Source organism: Protomyctophum bolini (assembly GCF_963924005.1).
Source record: "Protomyctophum bolini genome assembly, chromosome: 11".
Lineage (NCBI taxonomy): Eukaryota > Metazoa > Chordata > Actinopteri > Myctophiformes > Myctophidae > Protomyctophum > Protomyctophum bolini.
In genome coordinates, this window is record NC_137872.1 from 18,482,995 (window position 1) to 18,506,777 (window position 23,783).

Below are 23,783 nucleotides of genomic sequence, written 5' to 3' on the forward strand. Positions count from 1 at the left end.
ATCCTTAAAGGAATCTTGTTCTTTGAATGACCTTTTTGATTACGTTGGTCAATGGTGGCCATTTTATCACCGGAAAGATTGGCCTCCAGGATGGAACCTATAGGTAATTTCATCTTTTCGTGTGATAATATTGTCACCCACTCTAACCAAGAAGCCATCTGCTTTGCTGAGTGTGTGTACTATATGTACACTATTACTTATTACTTTATGGACAAAATATCAAATTTTACACTATTCCATTGGGAGGGGGGGTTAACAGGAGGTCCGGATCGCAATCAAGCCAGAAGAGAAACAATGAAGACCATGCCTTGCCTACTCCATAATATTAAAATGTGCGTGGCATCATTATTGGCGACTTTCTTTAGCAGAAATATCAATGCACAGTGAGTGCACACTCACAGACGCTCGCGTCATCGCGCGGTCAATACAGGAGATCAGAGATAATACTGAGATCAGAACATACGGGCGGGGTTTTCCTGTGCCATCAGGGTTTCTGAGCAGCGAGGGCGGGGTTTGCCTGGAGCTGCGGTAGTATCCATAATAACGCACCGCGCGGACCGGTATAAAATGAGCTGGCATGCAGGCAGCGCGCACGTTGTGCAACCCTGCCTGGCCTGAAGGCAGCCTGCTTGTGCTGACAGAAGAGACTGTGTAAGCGGAGTTGTAGCAGCCTACGAACACTGCACTGGCAGCATGCACGACCGAGAAGGACACATAACATGTTTGGAATTATGCATCTGAAGACTGAAGAGGACCAGTCAATCTCGATTTCGATTTGATTACATTTTTAAACAGCCTACTATGGCTATGATTACATTATTATTATAGAATCAAAGTCCATGGAGTTCATACTTCACAAGGTAGGTAGGATATAAATACCTTATTTGACCTTTGGTTACAAATAAAGTATAATATTAAATTGAGTTGGGTATAGCTCTGGACCCTATAGGTCCATACCTCTGCATGGTCCATAGCCTTAAATGTTTCTGAATTTCACAAAACCATTGCCGTATCATTTTAGAATATTACTTTGTGCATTTCTGAGAGAAATCCATGCAGATCACTTTAATTGGAAGAAATGAGACAGGGGGGGGTGTGACTGTGAGTCAAAGGCATTCCCTTTATGTGCCATGTCGTGGACCGGCCAAGTGGCCAACATTCTTTTTGTTCCTGTCAATGCCAATACTTAAGAAAGTAATTAGCAGAATTTTGAATTGGCTCTCCTCCAACAAATATGAAATACCTTGTTGTACAATGCTGTGTTCATCATTGAGATGTATTGCACAGTTGAAGTTTGGTCAATAGAAAAGCAGAAGTGGCAGTCAATTGCATGATTTCTCTAGAATAGCTTACACACATTGGGTCAGTGGTTCTCAAAGTGGCATCAAAATAAGTGTAACCACTTACAGTAATACTCTACAAGGGTCACAACATGTGTGAACTCCTGTGTTGTGCAGAGCTTGCCTTGCAGATCTGCTATAAAATGTGAAGAATGTGGAATATTTCTGAAACATTTTATTAACAACACAAATCTTGTATGGGGTCCCTCCATGGCACAAACTATATTTGCAGACTGGGGTCTGTCTGCGTCCAAATAATATGGGAAACCATTTGAGAACCAGTGGTTGGTTATAGATTATGGAGTTGATAATGGAATACCTTTGCAGCAGGTTTCAGTGTCAACAGGAGCTGTCAGGACTTGTTATTATACAACTTCCTTGAATGAAGGGAAAACTATGAGGCTCCTTGTATGTATATTAACCTCAAGGGTGCTGAGTCAGACTCAAAGACTGTCGCAGCTGTCACAATGATATAGCTTAACTTAACCTATATACTTATTGACTGTAGTCCCCCAGGGTTCTCTTGGCTCCCTCCTGTATTCACTCTACACTAAACAGTGGTGGACAGTAACAAAGTACATTTACTTGTGTACTGTACTTGAGAAAATATTTTTGAGAACCTGTGCTTAGCTTGAGTAGCCTTTTTATTTCATTTCAAATATTGTACATTTAACTCCACTGCTTTACAAGGAAGGCTGCCAAGTAACAATATAGGCTATAACTATAATGAATTATGGGTAAACTAAACTAAATTAGCATACTAAAATTGGATTGACATTTCTTGCTATCGGGCCAGGGCTTTGGACTCCAAATGTTGGCTAATGACTCACCTTTTTATTCTGCTCAGAGTTAGAGCTCCCGTTAATTAAAATGTTCAAATTTAAGATACAGTATACATTACTGCATTTTGTTGATTCAATTGCAGTCCTATGCTGAAGTTTTTATAGGTGTTTCTAGGCTTCTGTATGCATTGAAAAACAATACAATAATGTATTGATATTATACAGTTCACTTGTAGCTACTTGTACTTTTGAATATATACGGTAAGTGATTTTATAAGCAATCACTCTAGTCTAATACGTTAAGTCGAGTAAAATTTTGACTGCGCAACTTTCACTTCTATAGTTGTATTTTAAGTATTTGACCAGGAGTATACTTTATACTAGTACTGGGGTTCAGTACTTCGTCCACCACTGACTCTAAAATAGGCATAACTTCAGCAATAAATAGCCGACAAATGGAAGTACTTCTTCCACCACTACCCGTAAATAGCCGATCTACAAGCTCATAGATCGTCTTTTCTCTGCGAGTGACATCCAACAGCATAATAAATTATGCATTAGGATAAAGATAGGCTTACACCAGAGCAGATGAAGCTAACCTAATATGATTATTCAGATTTAGATTTGCTGAGGGGAATGGGGAAAATCAATGCCTCTGCTTTTGATATCTGGTCTTTTTTTTTGTCCGGTGCTGTATGTCAGGTTGAATGTAGGGCACGTTTTGTGTTCTCAAACCCTGTGATTATTATTATTGGTAGAGTTCAAATAGCTGTATACAACATTCAATCTGTGGTGTCTTTCCAGCGCCCCCTCACCCCGAGGACCCCCATGATGCTTGGCGGCCAGCAGCAGCAGCGGTGATGTTGGCCATGCAGCACTACAACACCTCAGGCTTCATCGGCCCCACGGCCATCATGAACCAAACCAGCGGCGTGGAGGAGGCCGAGATAGAGGCCATAGTGCGGACACACAACGTCACCGGCCGCAAGCCCGGTGGCAACCCCACCGCGGCGGGCCTCTCCATGACCCTGGGCATCCTGTCCAATGTGGTGGCCCTCATCATTCTGGCCAAGGCTTACAACCGCTACCGGCGGCGTTCCAAAGCCACCTTCCTGCTTTTTGCCAGCTGCCTGGTGGCCACCGACCTCGCCGGACACATCATCCCTGGAGCCCTGGTTCTGCGGCTGTACTCCACGAGGAGTGAGCCCGCAGTGGCCGGCGCCCCCGCTTCTAGCTCTCCGGACGAGCCTGACGCCTCTTGCCTCTTCCTGGGAGGCAGCATGGTGTTTTTCGGCCTGTGCCCGCTCTTCCTGGGCTGCGCCATGGCAGCTGAGCGATGTCTGGGTGTCACCAGGCCCCTGCTCCACGCTCAGCTGGTGACCACGGCACGGACTAAGATGGCCCTCGCCCTCATCTGGTTGCTGGCGTTATGTGTGGCCTTGTTGCCGTTTTTCAGTCTGGGGGCCTACACGTACCAGTACCCATGGACCTGGTGCTTCATCAGGGTGCTGGGGGACACCATTCAGGGGACGGACTTGGCGTTTGTGCTGCTATTCTCTGGACTGGGCCTGACCTCAGTAGCCGTGGCCCTTGTGTGTAACACCATCAGTGGGATCACACTGGTGAGAGCCAGGCTGCGTAAGAAGAGCAGTTCCCACCGGCATACGGCCAAATCTCACGACATAGAGATGGTGGCCCAGCTAGTAGGGATCATGGTCACTTCCTGCATCTGCTGGAGCCCCCTGCTGGTGAGTTACGGGCATGGGAATTTGCCCAAGGGCCTAATTATTCTCATATACTGTACTTTTACTTGATACTCAACCGCTATTCTGTGGGGAACTTTGCCAGAAATCTGCTATTTTAACAAATAGCAAGACAGACACAGAGCCAACTCGGGTCCATAAGTAGTTAAGGCTGATTTATATGTAGTGACCATGGGCAGTTTGGGCACTAAGTATAACACTGCGCACTGGTGTCACTCATACAAGCTCACAATGTGCAGAAGAAGTGCAGTGTGTTGGAAGCTTGTTGATTGACTATTTGCGCAAGCAAATATAAATCATGTATTAGAAGGCGTAAGAGAAGAAAGTATGAATAGTTCCATCACATCAGAAACCCTGTAAAACTGTAAAAACGTAATCCAAATTAAAAGTTTTAGAAATATTTGTCTATCTATGCCATAGATAGACAGGTTTACACACAGTATCCATAGATTATATGGATACTGTGTGTAAACCTGTACCTGGGAACAAAAGGAAAGTAATTTTAGTATTTTCATAAATTTAAATTGAAAGACACAAAATCAATACTACACTGAATAACTCTAAATTGTAATTGCTTTGCCACCCATTATAAAGTATGCACTTTATATCTGCTTGCCATTTCACACATCATTATGTATGCAAAGAGTGGATACTGTTCCATTAAATGTGTGGTTCCTTCTGTCAGATGGAATGAATTAGACTTAATCACTCGGAGAGAAGTCCCCAGGCCATTAGCACAGCATTACAACATTAGCATATTTGAGCTTCTGTTACTGAAGTTCAATGGAGAAATTTCACCATGACAGGCACAGCTTTTAGTACTAATAGTATGTTTTCTGAAAGAAAAATACATAACTTTTATGGCACACTGGAGACTTAAATATAGTTTCTGAACTCACAGGCCATAAACATGTCATGTCTATCTGGCAAAAATGTACATTCAAAACAACGACTGCAATAAGAAGGGACAGGTCCCTGCTTTGTGTCACTGCAAGATGTTGACAATTTATTATTTTGTCTGAACAGGATAGGATCTTTTCATATCACGGTAACTCTCACTTTACAGCCTAGAGCCATTTTAAAATGCTATGTCATTTTAAAACTGCAATCTAAAACTTATTTTAATTATTAAAATGGTAACCGCCCCAACACACTTGCCCCCATTTTTTCATGGACTGGTAGCCCACAGCGGTTCTAGTATTCTTGTTTTATTGAGGTTAAGGTCAGGAATAAACCTAATGTTAGGTTTAGGGCCAGGCATATAGGTATACTGAGGTTACGTTTAGGAATAAGGTTAGTTTCAGGCATAGTTTTACTGAAGTTACATTTAGGAATACCTGGTGGCGACCAGATTTGACCCGGGGCGAGTGTGTTTTGGGGCTATTTTAGCCAATCTGTATGGTATATATAGATGCACATGCACTAGTTATAATAGATGTATAAGTCTCCCTACTCTTCTATTGAAACATTAAGACCCAGAGGTCTGGTAGGACACCTACTGGTTGACAAGTAGCACTGACAAACCTCATGTGCATGGTGCAAAGTACATTTGAGGTAGTTTTACTTTACTTGGGTATGTAATTTTTTTCCGTGCTTTATACTTCTACACACTAGAAGCTATATTGCACTTGTCACCCAACTATACATCTTAGACATTAGAAAACGGGGCATTCTGGGACATTCTGCATAATGCATAATGAATGTACTTTTACTTTTGGTATACTTTAAGTATATTTTGATGCCAATACTTTTGTACTCTTAGTCTTTACATGTAACAGATTATTTCTACATTGCCACCATTGCTAACAGAACTCTTGTCTTCTCTGCTCTGTGTTAGATCTTCGGTCTGATGTCGGTGACGAGGTCCTACAGCGGCTCGTTGGGCGCAGACAGGGACCCGTACCGGACGCTGATGATTATGGGCGTGAGGCTGGCGTCGTGGAACCAGATCCTGGACCCGTGGGTGTACATCCTGCTGCGGCGAGCCGTCCTGCGGAGGATCTATCGCATCACCAAACGGCGCGCCAGCTTCAAGGGGAGCACGTTCCGCTCCCTGCGCTCCTTCCGATGGGACATCAGCTCCTTCCAGAGCTCCGAGAAGAGCGCCGGGAATCACATCTGAGGGTATATCAGTGAGAAGCCTTCAGGAGCATACGTACAGTCCTTCAAAATTGTCTAACCGAAGTCCAACGTTTTTCTCACTTTGCCTGGACTGGCCAAACTGAAATATGTTTGAAATATGACAGGCCCCACAGAAGATCCGAATGACGTTGTCTTGCAGATATTGCCTACCCAACACATTTTGGCCATTCGGATAGAGTATTTACCTGCCTTTACACTGCAGTCTCAGTCCTGCACTGTAAAATATGTTTTTGTCCTCTCTCAGTGCATGTTTTTATAATGGGAGCACCAAGTTTTTGGAAACTCCAGCAGCTTGGCGTGGCACTGGGCATACCTTGTGCTCCCACTCCTAGGAAAATGCTGTGCAGTTTTCATCCGGGAAATAAAGCCTCAGTGGTAATAAGGATTTGCCTTAGGATTTGACTGTGACTAGAGGCAACAACGTTATAGGTGCTTTAGACAATATTCTGTCAGTCACTAATGGAGATGTTGCACCACACTCCTAATTGCAACGCATCTGTTGCACAAGGTTCCTCATTTTCCTGAGTTGTGCCTATCAGGTAGCACTCCTACAGTTTGCACGACTGTAAAGCATCAGCTGCCTCCATGCACCTGTCAAGAGAAAAAAGTACCTTCCTCAACGGAGACGGAAACGACGTGGATGAGGAGGGCTGTCAGCTCACAGACAAAAACTATATTTTGGGACCTGACAAAGCTATTAAAATTATTTCACAATTTAAATAATTTATTTTGGGAAAAGTGATATGTTGATTCCACAACTTTTTAAAAGCTCTGTGGATATATTATTTTCTTTTTATGATTCACCTACAGTATATGAAAATGTTATTAATGTCACCTTCTGGGTGTCAGTCCTGTGTGTCAGTCCTGCACCTGACAGTTCAAACTTTTTTTTCCAGATCCTTTTCCAGATCCTCCACGCAACAAATATTTATAATTTTTGTTGCGTGAAACATTTGTACACGTTACTCCCTTTCTAATGAACTAACTACTTATAAGTAACTCTTTGGGGCTTGTGTTCACAAGACTGCCTTTTTTTGAGCTGCCAGCACCAATCAGCCATAAAGATGCTCTTGAGCACTCCTCTTCCCAACACCAAGCATACAATCATATTACGCTGTAGTATGGAAGAAAAATAAACATAAAAGGTTAGAATATGGCGATATGAGGTTTCTGCAACATCCAAAGCGCTCCTCCTCACATAAAACATTTTCTGTTGACACAGCCCCTGGTGCAATATGATTGAGGTGGATACCCAACACATTTTGTTTTATGTCTGTGTGTGACATTATAGGAATAAGGGCAGATTTTCAGAAAAGTACAGCATGTGGTTCTCAACCTTTTTTAATTCAAGGACCCAACGATTGATATACATTATTAGATTATTAGGGACCCCCATTTGATAACAATATCTTATCTCTGGGACGCCCAATTTACACTGTATACTCAGTGTTTAATTTAACTCTGAGAGTGTACAAATGGAAAATGACATGGAGAAACAGTAAAGTACTATATGACTGTCCCCCTGAATTAATACGGACTGAATGTATATCAACAAGAAACATCTCAACGTTAACGTGTACAAAGCCTACTTTTTCCAGTGTTTTGGAAATGTATATTATTATGTATTATATTATATAGGCCTATGTTTGCCAGTGGATTTTACACATGATTAAAGTCAGTGTAAATAATGTGGCACCGAATCAAAGTGAAGGCTATGCTTTTGCCTCAAGTTTCAAGATTTGAAGAAGAGCGTACAGTAGAGCTAATGAGGCCTTTTTTCACAGCAGCCCCATTGACATGATTAGTCAAGTCATAGTTGCGGATTATGAGACAACATAATAGCAACATACCAGTAAGACGCCCTGATATGAGGGCGAGAAGCAACCTAGCCCTAAAGGGCGAGGTCGCGTGCACGGATCCGCCTGGGTGACGGCAGACTGCTGGCCGAGAGCTGGCCTTTTGGCATGGGGGGTCAGATCAACATATGGAATGAATTCTGTACTAGCCATATATGAGTACAGGGTTTGATGAGGTCAGATCAACATATGGAATGTCAGAACAGGTCAGCTCCATTGTATGGAGCTGACCTGTTCTGACATTCCATATGTTGATCTGACCTCATCCGCTGCCACCCTTAGATTTCCATATACTGTATGGCATACAGTATATGGAAATCTAAGGGTGGCAGCGGGGGCAGTGTCTTGAGTGTACAGGGTTTGATGAGGGCCCAGGTAGGGTCGGGCGGGGCGCGGCTGCCGGGCACGGCTGCACTAATAACTTTGGGGCGGGCCCATCTAGAGTTTGAATCAAATCAACCTTTATTTATACAGCACGTTATACACAACCAGAGTTGACCAAAGTGCTTCACAACAAAAGATAAAAGTTAAAACAGAATACATCAAGCATAAAAAATGGACAGGTATCAGTCAAAAGGGAGACATCGAGACAATGATGTCACGAGGCATGACCATTATGTGGAGGTGTGGGTGACGCAACGAACAAACGGGAAATGCACGTTTTCATAGTAAATGCAAAAAATAACTACATTTACCTACCTGTACAAATAAGAATAAGAACCATACTCAGAATCTACTTTATTGTCACGTCACAGGTTTACGGGTTTAAATTCACCAAATCGAAGACATGTGCGTTTACTCACTATGTGCACATACACCCAATGACGTATGACGTATCAGGATTAACACACTATAAACACATAATGATAGCATGTCATCAAAGTGAATTCTTTAGGCTTAAGTTCTCAATAATAGGTCTGTGCTATTGATACGAATTACTTAATTGACCCTTGTCAACTAAGTGCATATGGTGGTTTATTATTACCATTATAGTAACACCTGTGAAGGAAGTAACATTAAACAGATATTTATGTCAATATGGCTGGCTGGTGTGGAAAAAGTATTGTCAAATTTAGTACTGTTGGCAAATATGTGAATTTGTAGAATGTAGTACACTGTGAGTGTTTTCATTATTCCCCTGTTCTCTGGGGTCTGCAATGAAAATATCACTGTCGGGCAAAAACCTTGTATCTACATTTTGTGTTGTGTTTAATGTTTAATGTTTGTTTGTTTCGTAAATGAATGTGCAAATGTAGCTAAATCAGCAGCAACATGGCACTGAATGCATGGGAACACTGGTTCTTTTCTTCAATTTCCTGAAATATTACGGTTTTGGACAGGTTTCCACCTGACAGTGGCAATGATATACATTATGTTGCAAAAGCTAGTGAATGTAATATTGCCCAATGAAGGGAATGTGAATGTGACCAGTCTTAATTTTAAATGTCAACATTTTGTCCATATGTCATTCTTGGATGTAGGATTTTGTGTTTATAATGTAGACTTCACAAAACAAAACATAGGACATCTTTGATAGGTAATCCTACTTTTTACTGTTTTATTGTTTGCATTTCTACACTTTCCCAGCTGCAGTTAGCTAAATGAAAAAGAAAGGGGGGGGGGGGGGAAGCTAAAGATATATTTAAGTCCCTGACCATAATTTCTATATGTTTATTATACTAAAGTCTAATTGAGACACTATGATGTGAATTTGTGTTTGTGCTGTGTGCACTGAGTGTATTTATTATTCCCCTGTTCTTTGGGGACTCAAATTAAAGTATGTGTTGCAAAAGCTATTGCCCAATAAAGGGAATGTGATGTTGTCCAGTGAAGCATGTTGTCTTACCTTTCATTTCACAACATTTGTCCAACTCATGTATGGATTTACTTTATGGATTTTGTCTTAAGCCCAAACCACACCGGTATAGGGACTCCTTGGGACAAAACTGTTTTAAGGTAGTTTCATTGGTGTGGTTGACCTTAAAAAAACGTTTTGTCCCGACCTGAACCTTTGGTGTGGTTTGGGATTTAGTTTCAAAGGACCCCCAGCCCAGTTTGTTATACGTTAGTAGGTCTCGGACCCCAATTTGAATCACTGAATCTGAATCACTAGACACTAGTGGTTTAAGGTAACTAAGTACATTACTCAATTGACAGTCATGAATTCCAACATTAAATAATGAGAAATGTTTGCAGAATTCAGCAGCCAACAAAATGAAAAAGGTTATAGGCCTACTATGTGTTGTTTATTATTATTATTATTATTATTATTATTATTATTATTATTATTATTATTATTATTATTACTAACCTGCATTGTAGATAGATAAACATAAACACTAGTACTACCCAAAACAGAGTAGAAAATATGTGCTGGCTGGAGTACTATAGGCCTACTCATACTCCGGTACAGTAGGCGGCGGTATGGTAAAGGATAAAAGCAATGGTTGCTGAATTTGCTGTGCAACATTCAACAACCCGCAATAAAACAAAATAAGTTGTTGGTGCATCAGTCATCACCAGAGCGGCAGTGGTATTTTCTCAACTCCGTTAAAGCACGTGAAGCTAAGCTTTATTTTTTGTTGAAACGTTTGGAAAGGCTATATTGCATTTGCTGCTTGATAAAGATTTGTTTTGTGAAGTGGACTCGCATTCGGACTCGTTCCATGCAGATAGCGAGGTAGGCCTATAGTGTAATTTATTTCTAAAAGCCCCATTCATGAAAAAGATAAGTCCTACTATTTAAGCGACGATTCACCAATATTGCACAGACACACAGACAGCTTGCATTATCGCTTTGTCTCTGTCAAGCTTTGTTTAAAAACTAAACAAAACAAGTGTTTTTGAGCTACAGAGCTTATGAGCAACCTTTCCAAGTGTTCGAGTTGGAACACCTGTATGTATCACCATTGTTTACAAAATGCTGAGCTATGTACATGCTGGACGTCGCATGATACATGACAACATGGATTTTCCCTATATTATTTTAAACAAAACCTTGACGGATGATGATTAACTTTATTTTAGAATTCAGACACAATACGTCCATATACAAAACAAACAAAACACAGAGATAAGTACCAGACTATTTTCACTCCATATGACAGCCCCCAGATCAATTAAAACAAACAGTGCCTCCAGTGTTTCCAAAAGCAAGTGGAAAACCTTGTGTGATCCCTGTTAAGGCCATAATGAATACATTCTTTGACTCCTCCAGTCTACACTTCACTTCACTTGCACTGGTCCATCTTTGGAGTCAATGTCAGGAAAATTCTAAAAGCATCATTATAGGACCTTTACCACCTGATGTTTTTTTTCATTTTTTGCACACATTCTTTTGCACAAGTGAGCTGTATGGAGTGCAGAGAGAGAACACGTACACCATACGATAAACACTTGGAAGTGATGATGACACTAAAACGACGAGACAAAAATTGAATTGGTACACTATAGCTAATACATGGGTACACTCTTGCTGAAATTGGCATGAAAATGTATTCTGTTTATTAAAGAGCTGGAGAGCCTGTTACTGAACAAACACATATCATGATTACTATCAGAATAGAGCTTTAACTTTTTCTAAAAACTGTAATAATAATGTATATTCACAATTGTTTCTGTACCATTATGATATGAAGAGAACACTTATTTTTTATGTATTTCAGTGCAACAGTGGATCTGTGGACGTGAACGTGATATCAACTGTTTGTAACTTCACAATGGCTTCCAAGTCCTCTCGCTCAGAAGAGGATTATTGCTGTCCTGTGTGTCATGACATCTTTAAAGATCCTGTTATCCTGTCATGTAGCCACAGCTTTTGTAGCGCCTGTCTGCAGGACTGGTGGAGAGAGAAGGATACAAAGGAATGTGCCGTTTGTGAGAAAATAAATTCAACAGATGATCCACTCTGTAACCTGGCTCTGAAGAACCTGTGTGAGGCCTTCATACAGAAGAGACATGAGAGACCTGCAAAACGTCAGAGAACTTCAACAGGGTCTGACAATCCCCGCAGTCACCAATGTGCTGAGAAACCCAAAGTGTTCTGTCGTGAAAGTAAACAGCTATTGTGTATCGAGTGTCTTCTTTCTGAAAAACGTTTTACTGATAATTTATCCAACTTCCAACCCGTTGATGAAGCTGCACTGGACCAAAAGGAGGAAGTCCAGGGATCACTGAAGCCTTTACAGGAGAAACTGGAGGTCTTCAATAAACTTAATACAAACTATAATCAGATGGCAGGACACATAAAGGTCCAGATCCGACATACAGAAATGCAGATGAAGAAACTGTTTAAAAAGCTTCAAAAGTTTCTACAGGAGGAAGAGAAGGCCAGCATCAAATTACTGATGGAGGAAGAGCAGCAGAAGAGTCGGATGATGAAGGAGAAGATTGAGGGTCTGAACAGAGACATATCAACCCTCTCGGACACAATCCGCACCATAGAGGAGGATCTGAGAGCTGAACCCATCTCATTCCTGCAGAACTACAAGACCACAATGGAAAGAGTTCAGCCGACACCGCAGGACCGACAGCCGGTCTCGGGAGCACTGATAGATGTGGCAAAACATCTGGACAACCTGACCTTCAGGGTCTGGAACAAAATGAAGGACATTGTCTCCTACACTCCTGTCATTCTGGACCCCAACACTGCCCATTCGGAATACACCCTGTCTGATGATCTGACCAGTGTGACATTTGGAAAGAGTCAGCGGCTTCCTGACAACCCAGAGAGGTTTGATTACTATGGCTCCCATGTCCTGGGTTCTGAGGGCTTCAACTCAGGGACTCACAGCTGGGATGTTGAAGTGGGAGACAGTACAGATTGGTCAGTAGGAGTGTTGGCAGAGACGTACCAGAGGAAGGGAGACAGAGGCGGTCAATGCTGGAGTATAGAGTTAAATGAAGGTAAATACACAGCAGAATTCTCAGAATCAGCAACTGATCTCTCATTGGAGCAGAAACCCCATAGAATCAGAGTCCAGCTGGACTGGAATGAAGGAAAGCTGTCATTCTCTGATCCTGATACTGACACATACATACACACCTTCACACACACTTTCACTGACACACTCTTTCCATACATTAACACTAGTCACACCCACCCTCTGAAGATGTTACCAGGGAAGGTCAGTGTGACTCTGGGACAATGTAGTTAGACATGATGATGATGCTGTTTATAGACGTCACACAAAAAACTAGAGTGTGGCAAAAAAAGAAGCAACCAACTAACCACTTAACTGTAAATCCAATTTCAAAAGTAGTGAAAATGCTTGCTTGAAAGTTGAAAGTGTTTAATAAAAGTTCTTAATGGATGTAATGTTGCAGACAAGAAAACACAATTTGTGGTTAAATGCAAAAGCTATGGAGTGTCAATTGCCATCATCTAAGCCTAGGGCCCCAAATGAATCCCTGTGATGATGAAGAGACTACCTACTAGTCTCTAAAGAATAACTTGTGGTTGAGGTCTTGAGGACAAAGATTGAATTGAATTGCATTTTTTGTTTTAATATACAGTTATGTCTAATTTGTTTTGTTGTGGAAGCAATTCTTGATCTTGCAGTAACATACAGCTGGTTGTACAGTTGGTCTGTCATTCATTTAAGGAAATTAAAAATTGCACACTGCATCAAGCACCAACTGTTTCTTTATCTTTTTATAACACCATGATAGATGTGTAAAACTGACCTGGACCAGGAAAAGGATATGCTATTCCTTTTCAAAAAAGAAAAAATATAGTGTTCATCATATTCAGAGAATTAATGCTAATGTTAATAAATAATGTTAAATGTTGTGATGAAGTTTAAAGTTTGGGGGAAAAAAAGTGAAATGAAGGACCTAATGTAATGTAACCATGAAGCCATTTACATTATTTTATCTGCCAGCTCAAGATGCAAAATCATATAGCTGCTTAAACTCTCTTTCTACAATTTAGGCATTTTAGGCGATTAAGCCAGAACACAAAGCATGGCAATACATCGCATAAAAAAGTAGTTATGAATCATACGTAAGCTAAGAACGTAACGGTGGAATATCTATATAATGAAACTATGCATATATACTTTATAGTGCTATGTCTACATACAATGCTATCCAAGTTACATAAATTGAGGTCTTTGCATATACGCCTGTAAGATCGTCGGGCTCTCTCTCTCTAAAACCTGACAGTCAAATAGGATCTTATACAGAGAGCGTACAGTGGCAAGAATATGAAAGTTAAACCTAAGTAACAATTTTAACTTACACTAACTGCAAGTTGTCTTTTTTATTTATTAATATTTAGCTTGAACGTGATAACTGGAACAATTTAGTTCAATTTAGTCATTCTTAATATAATGCCAAATAATTATATAATAAAGTTGTTTCAAGACACTCATTTTCATTCCTGAGCATTTTTTTTTTTCCCTAAAAGAAATTCAAAACGTACTTTACTAGACCTACAGGATCACTAGGCTACAGGAGTACAAAGCATCAGTGGAATATTTGGAGATAAGATTTATTTCACATAATATATTTTTCTCTTCCATATTTAACAATTGTTAAATGTAATAATATGTTTTGTTATTATCTAGTATTGGCATTCAGCTTCTAGTATGAATGAAGTTTTCATAATTTTGTTTAATGAAGTAAAGTAAATAATCTATAATTTATACTCCGGTACAGTAGATGGCAGTATGCCAAAAGAAGTGGTTGCACTTGGCACTTGACATGACAACACAACCTATGACCCTCTGGCATAGCCCTCTGGCCATGCTTAAAAAGAACGAACAACACTGTTTGAACTCTGTCTGAACTGAACGACAGATAGCTCAGTGGCTGGCTGAGACTCCGTTAAACGCTCGTGAAAATGAAAGTTTATTTTTGCTTAAATTTGAAATAGAACGAATAGAAAGAGAATATTGCATTTCTCCATTTCCTGATTTGTAAAGGCTTGTGTGAACAAGTGAAGTGGCCTCGCTCTCCGTTGTAATTCAGATAGCGGTATGTTTATTTCCTTTCTGCGGTTTGAGGTTTTGCTGTATGTTTGTATATGTCTCTACCATTAATTGCATCATTTGCATGATGTATATGAACGATTATTTATTTAATATATGCCGTTCAACCAAGGATTTGATGACTGGAGTGCAACAAAGTAGAAGACTGCTGGCTCATTTCCTAATCCTATCTTGGAACAAAGTGTTTGTGTAACTTCAAGGTAAGTCGGCAGATAATAACTTTTGATATTTACATGATACTATATAGTCCTAGCCATGGTTCACATAACGCTCGTACTTCATAATCATGACAGTCATGTTTCAGGGCTAGAAGTCCATATCTAAACAACTATAAAAGTTCCCTGCTTGCTTCTCCTGGGGGTAACGGGAAGAGTGCGCACCACCCCAGCTAGCAAGTTATGGCGCGCCGCCTGCGGGAGGCGGTCGCCGCGCGCCGCCGATCGTGTCCTCCGCCGGGCGCGTCGCACGATGTGGCCGCGTCGTTCTTGATCAGCGTGTGCCGTGCGCGCCGACGCGCGTGTAGCCGGCGCCCCGCTTCTCTGCCGCGACTCGAACGTCAGCTACGACGGCAGCAGCAGGACAGCGTGGAGCTGTCTTATGACACCCCCCCCCCCCCCATATGACCCCGCACCCCTCGATCCTCCCCCATGCTCACCTCCCTCCCACATATTTATAGAAACATAATAAAGCAGCAAATGTATACTTAATTTTGTTTCTTTATTAGGAAAAAAAAAGGTTACAATGAAATCATTTAGGCACATAGAAAAAATATGTAAACAACCAAGTTTAGAATACAAGTGGTTGATTTTTATGTCATTTTGCTGAGAATGCACTTTAAGACCACTCTGAGAACCACTGGCTTCTAAAATCTATAAAACACCAACTTTCCTGAAACCACCAGAACATGTTGGATAAGATTGTGTCCACATTTCCACAGTTTTCTGAAAAACCTATGTTTCTATATTAGTGGTTCTCAAATTATGTTATGTCAAGGACCCCAGAAATATTATGAAATTGGCCGCAGACACCTACAGTATCTGAAAATATGTTGTTCCAGGGACTACCCAGAAGCAAAGATGAGTTTAAAAACGTTTGCTCTGAAACAATATATATTCAAAGATTTGCACATTTTCAGGATAAAACTAAATAGCAGACCTACAAGCTCATAGCGCGGTCCCTGGAACAACATATTTTCAGATTGGAGTAAATCGTTTGAACACCAATGATACAGAAACATCTAGGCTTTTCAGAAAACAGTCATACCATTCAAACACTTTAACCATAATTTTAAAAGCTGTTAGATTGTTGGCAGATTTACAAGCTCACAAGCTTGTAGATTTGCTAATACTAAAATGTGGCCCAAACACAGTGAACGTTTTAACTAAAATCTGCGAGGATTTAGAAGACATTTTGTGGAATCAGTTCAAGTTTAATTTCTATAAAACACCAAGTCTATTCTGTGTGGAGTTAGTTATGTAGGCCCAGTAATGTTGCAATAACAGTTACACAGCAATAAACAGAACACACAATCGAGATTCACCTTTTGAGCAAGAAATCGTGCAGCATACATTCAAGAGTCCATTTGGAAACCCCTATAGCGGTGGGTTTGAACCCTTTTCATGCCAAAGTTATTCACCATTTGAGCCACGGACCACCATTTGATGAGCTGCCTGCCGTGCCTGTCCGTTTCCTTCCTTTATGAAGCCTGACTGGTGGTGGCCGCCAGCAGAAGTTCCAAAATGCACCCTGTCCAACGTCTCCGGCTCTCAGACCCCAGGTCCCTGTCACTGAAGTCCAAGATCCCCTGGTTTTAGCCACTTTAACCATTATTTAAAAAGCTGTAAGCTGTTGAAAACGAGTTTGTAGATTTGCTAATTTTGAAACATCGTGAAAATGTGGCACAAATCTGTAAATATATATTATTTTGCAGCAAATGTTTTAACTAAAATCTGTGAGGATTTAGAAGACATCAGTTCTCAAGTGTAAGTGCTTAAGTCTTTAAAACACCAATTCTCTTCTGAGTGGAGTCAGGAGTTTCTGAGCGTAGCAATGTATGTATGTCCCCATGTCTGTATGTCCGAGCACGGAAAGCTGGGTGCGTTCCTTGAGGTCTGGATGTTGCGTATAGTAGAGGGTCAGGGAAACCCGACTGGTGGTAGCCTTTCCAGCAGAGGTTGCATTTGAAGTCGATAGGTCTTCCTCCAGCGAAAGTTCGTCTGAAATCACAGAATTAATTAAATAAATTATTGTGGGATAACGTTTTGATGGCTGAGAACCACTGCCTTAACCCATTTAGACCTGAGGACGCATCTGTGTCGCCTCATAGGTTTTAAACATTATTTTAAAAGCTGTTATCTGTTGAAAAATAGCAGATCTACAAGCTCATAGTGTGGCACAGAGTGCCACAGTACTCATCATAATACACCTCAGTCATTTAAAATGTTATGATGGTAACAATGGTACACAGTTACACATTGTTGGGTGCCAATTTTCTGTCCTTGGTAAAATGAACAATTACCTTAAATTAAAGAACGATGTCTCAGCTCTGTACAGCATGTCACCTTGTCTGTAAAATGAAATCAAATTCAAGTCAAATTTCTTTCAAATGTAACAGCAAACTTGAGGCAAGAGAGCTTGTAGCATGCAACCTTAATTCAGTGGTAGAAATGTTCTTACCGTTTGTACGCCCAACAGATCCAAGTCCTGTGTCTGAAATCACAGTAACAACAAAATGGTAAACATTGTATGTACATAAAAATCAATTTGATGAAAACAGAAGATCTACAAGCACACAATGTGCTGCGAGCTTGTAGACCAGCTATATTCAGCATGCAACCAGACATACACACAGACCCCATGCTGTATTGATGTGGTACCATAGGAGAAGTTCTAAAACAAAGAATGACAAAAAATGTGATTTACAGCTAAATGCTGTTTATGTAGTCTACACAAGCAACTTATCAAATCTTATCTAATTCGAATAATTGTGTTTAAGGACTTATCAACACAATAAGAAGTTACCTGTTAAAATAGCATGAGTTATACGTTTGCTAATGCTAACCTTATCCCCTCGTCCAAACAATAGATTGCCCAGGTAGCTAGGCTAGCTAGCTAGAGGGAAACATACACAGATAAAGATCGAAACGATTCTAACACGGGCAATTACACTACACACGGTAGATATCGGATATAAAAATACACTGACCTTTCAACTGAATTTCTCCGGAGAAAAACTGTGTAAGAACTAATATAAGCATTTGTTGGAGAGTCTTGTCTTCTGCGACTGCCTCCACCCCCGTACGTCGATTCAACAAAAACAACAACACTGCAATGCATGCCGGGTAAAGCCTCGGCTCCAGGCTAGGTAATAACAACAACAATAATAATAATAATAAATATAACCGCAAGAAGAAGAAGTAGAAGAAGAATCCACTTAATTATATTCAATAGTTAAAAAAGTATGTATTTTATACATATAATGCACATCCTTGTCTGAGAGAGAGAGAGAGACGGGCGGGGGAGGCAAGCCTTACGTCAGCGTGAGGAGGGACTGTAAATCGCTGTAAATTCACGATCGCATTAAAAAGTAACTGATCGCGCTCGTTTGACGCGCGGACAGCGGGGGGAAGTCCAAGCCAGCCCGGGCGTGCTACGCTGTGAAGGCGACAGCGGGAGGCGGTAGCTAGCGGGGAAATGTTAGCTGGGACGATGTAAAATTGTATATATTATATGTGCGTGTAATCCAAAGTATACTGATACTGATTAGACCATGCTTGAACAAATGTAGGCCTACACTGGCCAATGTAGCCATGTGGACCAACTGTTCAGACAAATTGAAACACCTGTGCTGGTCATCAGCATGGCTGGTGTAGGACTACACCACACTATGGGAATATATGCAACCCTACAAAATTACAAATTGCTACAAAACCTGTATATACCGAATCATTTTGGACATAAACAAGAAGTTAAGGATCGTTTTAAGTCTGATAATGATGTGCCATGCATGTTCACATTATGTATGCACTTTACAATACTTGTGAACATTTTTCAATTATTAATGTTTTAAATATTTTGGACAAAATGGCTAATTTTAGATTAAGGTGCCCACTCTTGTATACCTCCTGACCAACGGATACAATATTTAGGGACACAGGTTAGTTTGTCCAAACTAAGTTTGGCTGAAATGTAAAGTGATGACGCTAGAAGAAGCAGTCAATTCACTCAGTGGAGTGGGCTGGGTCTATGGTCTTTAAGTAATGCAATTATTTTGATTTTTACCATGCAAGGCAATAAAGGCATGCATCATTATCAGACCTAAATGTAATGTACACTTCAACTTCTTGTTTACCCCCTACAAATTAATATACTTTACTTCATTTTTTTTTAACCTTTTGGAAAACATGGCCTACTTAACATCGCATTGCTGTGCTAACTCCTCCTTGGTGCCCTCTCTTCCTGTTACCAATATTGGGATACTCAACAAGCAACCAGGTCTATGAAAACAAGCCCAAAATAAGTGACTAGGGCAGGTCACTTATTTTCTAGTGTTTTAGAGCAGTGGTTCTCAAACATTTTAATTTCATGGACCCCCAAATTAATATGAATTTGGCCACGGACCCCCAATTTTCACATTAAAAAAATGGCAGATACTAGCTCACAACAATTAACGTCTCATTGCATCATTATGCGTGTGAGCTTGCCTGTTATTTTCAAATAGAGCATCGCTCGTTTTTTTAAACACTGAAGTTTTAAAGGTCTTTAAATAAATACTTTTTTAAACTAATGGGAAATTCTGCCCTCGTTGTTCTGAAGGGGGTGAGACTGCGATGTGTATGTATATTGATGATGGGCCTACAAGTATAATTGTGTTGACCAAGGTGGACCTCTTCCACTTCACTGGTATCACAAAACTGCTCAACTGAATGTTGGAGGCCAGTCCAGATCCAACATTTATGAAAGATGCATTGTTTATGAGAATCCAAATTATAAGTGCTGTTTTTTTTATTTGAATATCCAGCATTTAAAATCATGTTCCCCCTTCCTTTTTGTTGCAGTTCAACGGTGGATAAAGATGGTTTTGAAGATGTGCTGGTGATATTGACTGAAGTGCAACAAAGTCGGAGACTGTTTTGCTCTTGAGACTAAATGGCTTCCAAGTCTTCTCCCTCAGAAGAGGATTATTCCTGTCCTGTGTGTCATGACATCTATAAAGACCCTGTTATCCTGTCATGTAGCCACAGCTTCTGTAAAGACTGTGTGCAGAAATGGTGGAGAGAGAAGAAAATGAAGCAATGTCCAGTTTGTAACAAAATTGATTCAAAGGATCCACCCTGTAACTTGGCTCTGAAAAACCTGTGTGAGGCCTTCCTAAAGAAGAGAGCTGCAAAACGTAAGAGAACTGAAGTTTTCTGCAGTCTGCATACTATGGAACATAAAATGTTTTGTGATGAATGTCAACAGCTAGTGTGTGAGATTTGTCGTCTTTCTAAGAAACACAAAAGCCATGGTTTCCGACTCATCAAAGATGTTGATCTGAATCACATGAAGGATGAAGTCTACTACAACTCACTGCCGCCTTTAAAGAAGCAACTGAAGGTCTTTAATAAAGTTAAAACAATCTATGATGACACAGCAGAACACATTCATTTCCAGACCGAGCACACAGAGAAACTGATTAAGAAACGCTTCAAGAAGCTTCATAAGTTCCTCAGAGAGGAAGAGGAGGCCAAGATCAAAGCACTGAGGGAGGAAGGGCAGCAGAAGAGTCGGATGCTGAAGGAGAAGATTAAGCGTCTGACCGGAGACATATCGACCCTTTCAGACACGATAAAATCCATAGAGGAGGAGCTGAGAACTAGTGGATGCATCTCATTCCTGCAGAACTACAAGACTACAATGGAAAGAGTCCAGGTCACACTGCAGGACCCACGGTTGGTCTCAGGAGCACTGATAGATGAGGCAAAACACCTGAAGAACCTGACCTTCAGAGTCTGGAACAAGATGAAGGACATTGTCTCCTACACTCCTGTCAGTCTGGACCCCAACACTGCCCACACAGATCTCATCCTCTCTGATGATCTGACCAGTGTGAAACAAGGAGAGACGGGAGAGCTGGAACTGCTTCCTCATCTTCCTGACAACCCAGAGAGGTTTAACCGCTGGTGCCATGTCTTGGGTTCTGAGGGCTTCAACTCAGGGAGTTACAGCTGGGATGTCGAGGTAGGAGACAGTACAGACTGGGTAGTAGGAGTGTTGTCGAAGTCGCACCGACGGAAGGGAAGCGGAGTGGGTCAATGCTGGTCTTTTCGTTTAAATGAAGGAAAATACAGAGCAGACTCCTCAGAGTCAGCCACTGAGCTCTCATTGGAGCAGAAACCCCAGATAATCAGAGTCCAGCTGGACTGGGATGAAGGAAAGCTGTCATTCTACGATCCTGATACTGACACACACATCCACACCTTCACTCACACTTTCACTGACAAACTCTTTCCATACATCAACACCGGTGGTACTTCCCCTCTGAAGATTCTACCAGAGGAGTGCAATGTAACACTGGACAACTTGGTTAAACATGAAGATGATGATGAGGAGGAGGAGGAGGAGGAGGAGGAGGAGGAGGAGGAGGAGGAGGAGGAGGAGGAGGATTCTTATGATGAAAATGATAATGATGTTTTTAATCCTCGTCATTATCCTCCTTATTCTAGATTATATGAAAGAATATGTATGTAGTGTTTTATGTTGTCTGTTTATTGGACCCTGAGTCTGAACAAATAAAATGGATTGATTACTCTTAAATTACTATGATGGTGATGAGTGCTTCTTTGACCTCATGCCATAGTAGACATGAGTAGGTTCATGAAGACAAACCATCTAGTCTTTAATGGGGTTTACCAGTCAATTTTATAATCTATATAGACTGTGTTGACAGTGGCTGTATTGAGCTTTTCTATTTTCTTTAATTCCAGTATTTGTTTTTCCCGTTGTTTATGTTTTAACATACAGCAATTTGTTAGTTCTATTATTAAGGACATGAATGTGCACTGGAGCACCAAGTGATTTTCTTTGTATTGAATTAACACTGATAAAGAGGTAATACCAAAAAATATATGATTTGTTGAAGAGGTGCCTCTGATGACAAATAAGTGTAAATGGTAATAAAGAAGGTTATTACCAACTGAACATGGCAGTCAAGTGCAGTGTGTTTTTAAATACTACTGTGTGTGTGTGTGTGTGTGTGTGTGTGTGTGTAGAAGGTTTTTAAACTCTACAAGATACATGATACTGATATTGGTATAGGCAGGTGTTGGAGCTATTCACTATCTTGTATTTCACATTTATTTGTTGATTTGTTTGGTAGAATTATTGTATGCATTATTATTTCAGTTTATTTGTGTTCCAGTTAAAAGCTTTTATTTTGAAGGTATTGGGCAATTGGGTGTACACAGGTGAATTGATTTAACTGTCATCAGACAGGCACTCAGCCAGATTTCAGTTTGGCACTGGGAAGGTGCACAAGTTTTTACCAGGGTGACAGGGTCAAAGCAGTTATTTCCATCATGTTTGCCATACCCGTCTATGAAGGAAAAACAATAAAATATCACCAACCTGCAAGAGCTGTTTCGACATCGACTCATTTATCCCTGCGTAAGATCCACTATACCCGGTGCCTCAGTGGCCTTTGGAACTTTATTGTTGTTGACAAATAGCCACTACATAAAGTAAAAACTTGCCCTTATTGAAGTGGACATTTTATTGTTTGGATTTTGCACTGGATTTTAAAGACACGTCAGAGAATGGAGGAGCAGCGACTTAATGGACATTGTCGCACAAAACTACCCAGAAACATTGGTATGTGAAAATAGTATACACTCAGTCGGCTTTATTGGAAAAAAGCTTAACTATTGGAGTGGCTGAGTTTGTTGTTTCACTACCGCAGAGCAGATCGTGAGTTGGATTTTGATGCATGTTTGATTGTGCAATTAGAAACATTCATTCATAAATCTCCGATCTTAACGGTTGTGTGAAGTTCAGACTACAGTAAACCAGACAATATAGTGTGTTGAGAAAAAGACACAATGTCACAGATACATTTAAAAGACAATGTTGAGACTCAGAATGAGGCTCATAGTGTGGTTTCTGATGATATCAGGCCAGAGGACAGCTTGTCAAACATTTCATGTCCAAAGGATAATCAAACCAGAACACACTCTCGTGTATCCAAAGCATCATTCACCTCATATGCAAGGATAAAGGCAGAGGCTGATAAAGCAGAACTCTTGGAGCGCATTCATGCGTTAAAAAGGAAACATCAGTTGGAAGCAAAGGAGGAGGAATTAAGAAAGGAAAAGGAACAGTTTGCTCTAGAGACTGAGCTAGCTGCAACCAATGCTAAAATCAATGTTCTGGAACTCAATTCAAGATGTGGATCCAAAAGAGCGGATGGAATGAACTCATATCTGGAAAGGAACCAGGGCCAGGCTCAGAGGATAAGCCAACTTAATCCACAAACTGGTCAATTTGTCCTACAGGGAAATGACAAAAACAACAAGTTGAGTGAATCTACACCTGAGGCCCTGTCTGTGTCTGCCAGGCCTAAAGAAACGTCACAGACCGTCAGACCTAAACAGGTGACTGTAACACAGACTGACCTCAGACCAGCAACAGCTGGAGCACAAACACAAGTGGTTCTACAGACTGGAGGTGATTCCTCTTTGAATATGTCATGCAACAATAGCACAGAGAATAATATTGTGAAGATCATGCAAAGGCAGAATGAAATCACTGCATTATTGGTTCAGCAAACTTTAGCATCCTCTCTGCCAAGGAGAGAGATAACTGTGTTTGAGGGTGACCCTCTTGAATTTCATTCCTTTATTAGAGCCTTTGAAAGTTGTGTCGAGGCAAA

The 23,783-nt window shown here is 40.7% G+C and overlaps 3 protein-coding genes across 4 annotated transcripts; all 3 read left to right on the plus strand.

The window, feature by feature from the left end:
- Positions 1–610: 610 nt before the first annotated feature.
- On the plus strand, positions 611–6,021 carry LOC308323246 (prostaglandin E2 receptor EP1 subtype-like). 2 transcript variants are annotated; one of them, XM_080774940.1, is made up of 3 exons: positions 611–864; positions 2,927–3,870; positions 5,723–6,021. In XM_080774940.1, the coding sequence occupies exons 1-3, from the start codon at positions 840–842 to the stop codon at positions 6,005–6,007; spliced, it is 1,254 nt and encodes a 417-aa protein (XP_080631066.1). In that variant the 5' UTR covers positions 611–839; the 3' UTR covers positions 6,008–6,021. The 2 variants fall into 2 exon arrangements, with proteins under 2 accessions (XP_080631066.1, XP_080631067.1); XM_080774941.1 differs by having other exon boundaries at positions 611–860.
- Positions 6,022–10,537: 4,516 nt separating this feature from the next.
- On the plus strand, positions 10,538–13,304 carry LOC308324846 (nuclear factor 7, ovary-like). Its single transcript, XM_080777158.1, has 2 exons — positions 10,538–10,563; positions 11,549–13,304. Exon 2 carries the CDS (start codon positions 11,603–11,605, stop codon positions 13,037–13,039), a length of 1,437 nt encoding a protein of 478 aa, XP_080633284.1. The 5' UTR covers positions 10,538–10,563; positions 11,549–11,602; the 3' UTR covers positions 13,040–13,304.
- A 1,668-nt stretch (positions 13,305–14,972) lies between these two features.
- On the plus strand, positions 14,973–21,607 carry LOC308323330 (nuclear factor 7, ovary-like; the record flags this gene model as incomplete). Its single annotated transcript, XM_080775051.1, has 2 exons — positions 14,973–15,075; positions 19,933–21,607. Exon 2 carries the CDS (start codon positions 20,024–20,026, stop codon positions 21,605–21,607), a length of 1,584 nt encoding a protein of 527 aa, XP_080631177.1. The 5' UTR covers positions 14,973–15,075; positions 19,933–20,023.
- Between the last annotated feature and the right edge of the window lie 2,176 nt (positions 21,608–23,783).

Coding starts and splice junctions, on each gene's coding strand:
- LOC308323246 (XM_080774940.1), top strand. CDS start 840: ATGGAGTTCATACTTCACAAGGTAG. Junction 865..2,926: donor GTTCATACTTCACAAGGTAG/GTAGGATATAAA, acceptor GTGTCTTTCCAG/CGCCCCCTCACCCCGAGGAC. Junction 3,871..5,722: donor TCTGCTGGAGCCCCCTGCTG/GTGAGTTACGGG, acceptor GCTCTGTGTTAG/ATCTTCGGTCTGATGTCGGT.
- LOC308324846 (XM_080777158.1), top strand. CDS start 11,603: ATGGCTTCCAAGTCCTCTCGCTCAGAAGAGGATTATTGCTGTCCTGTG.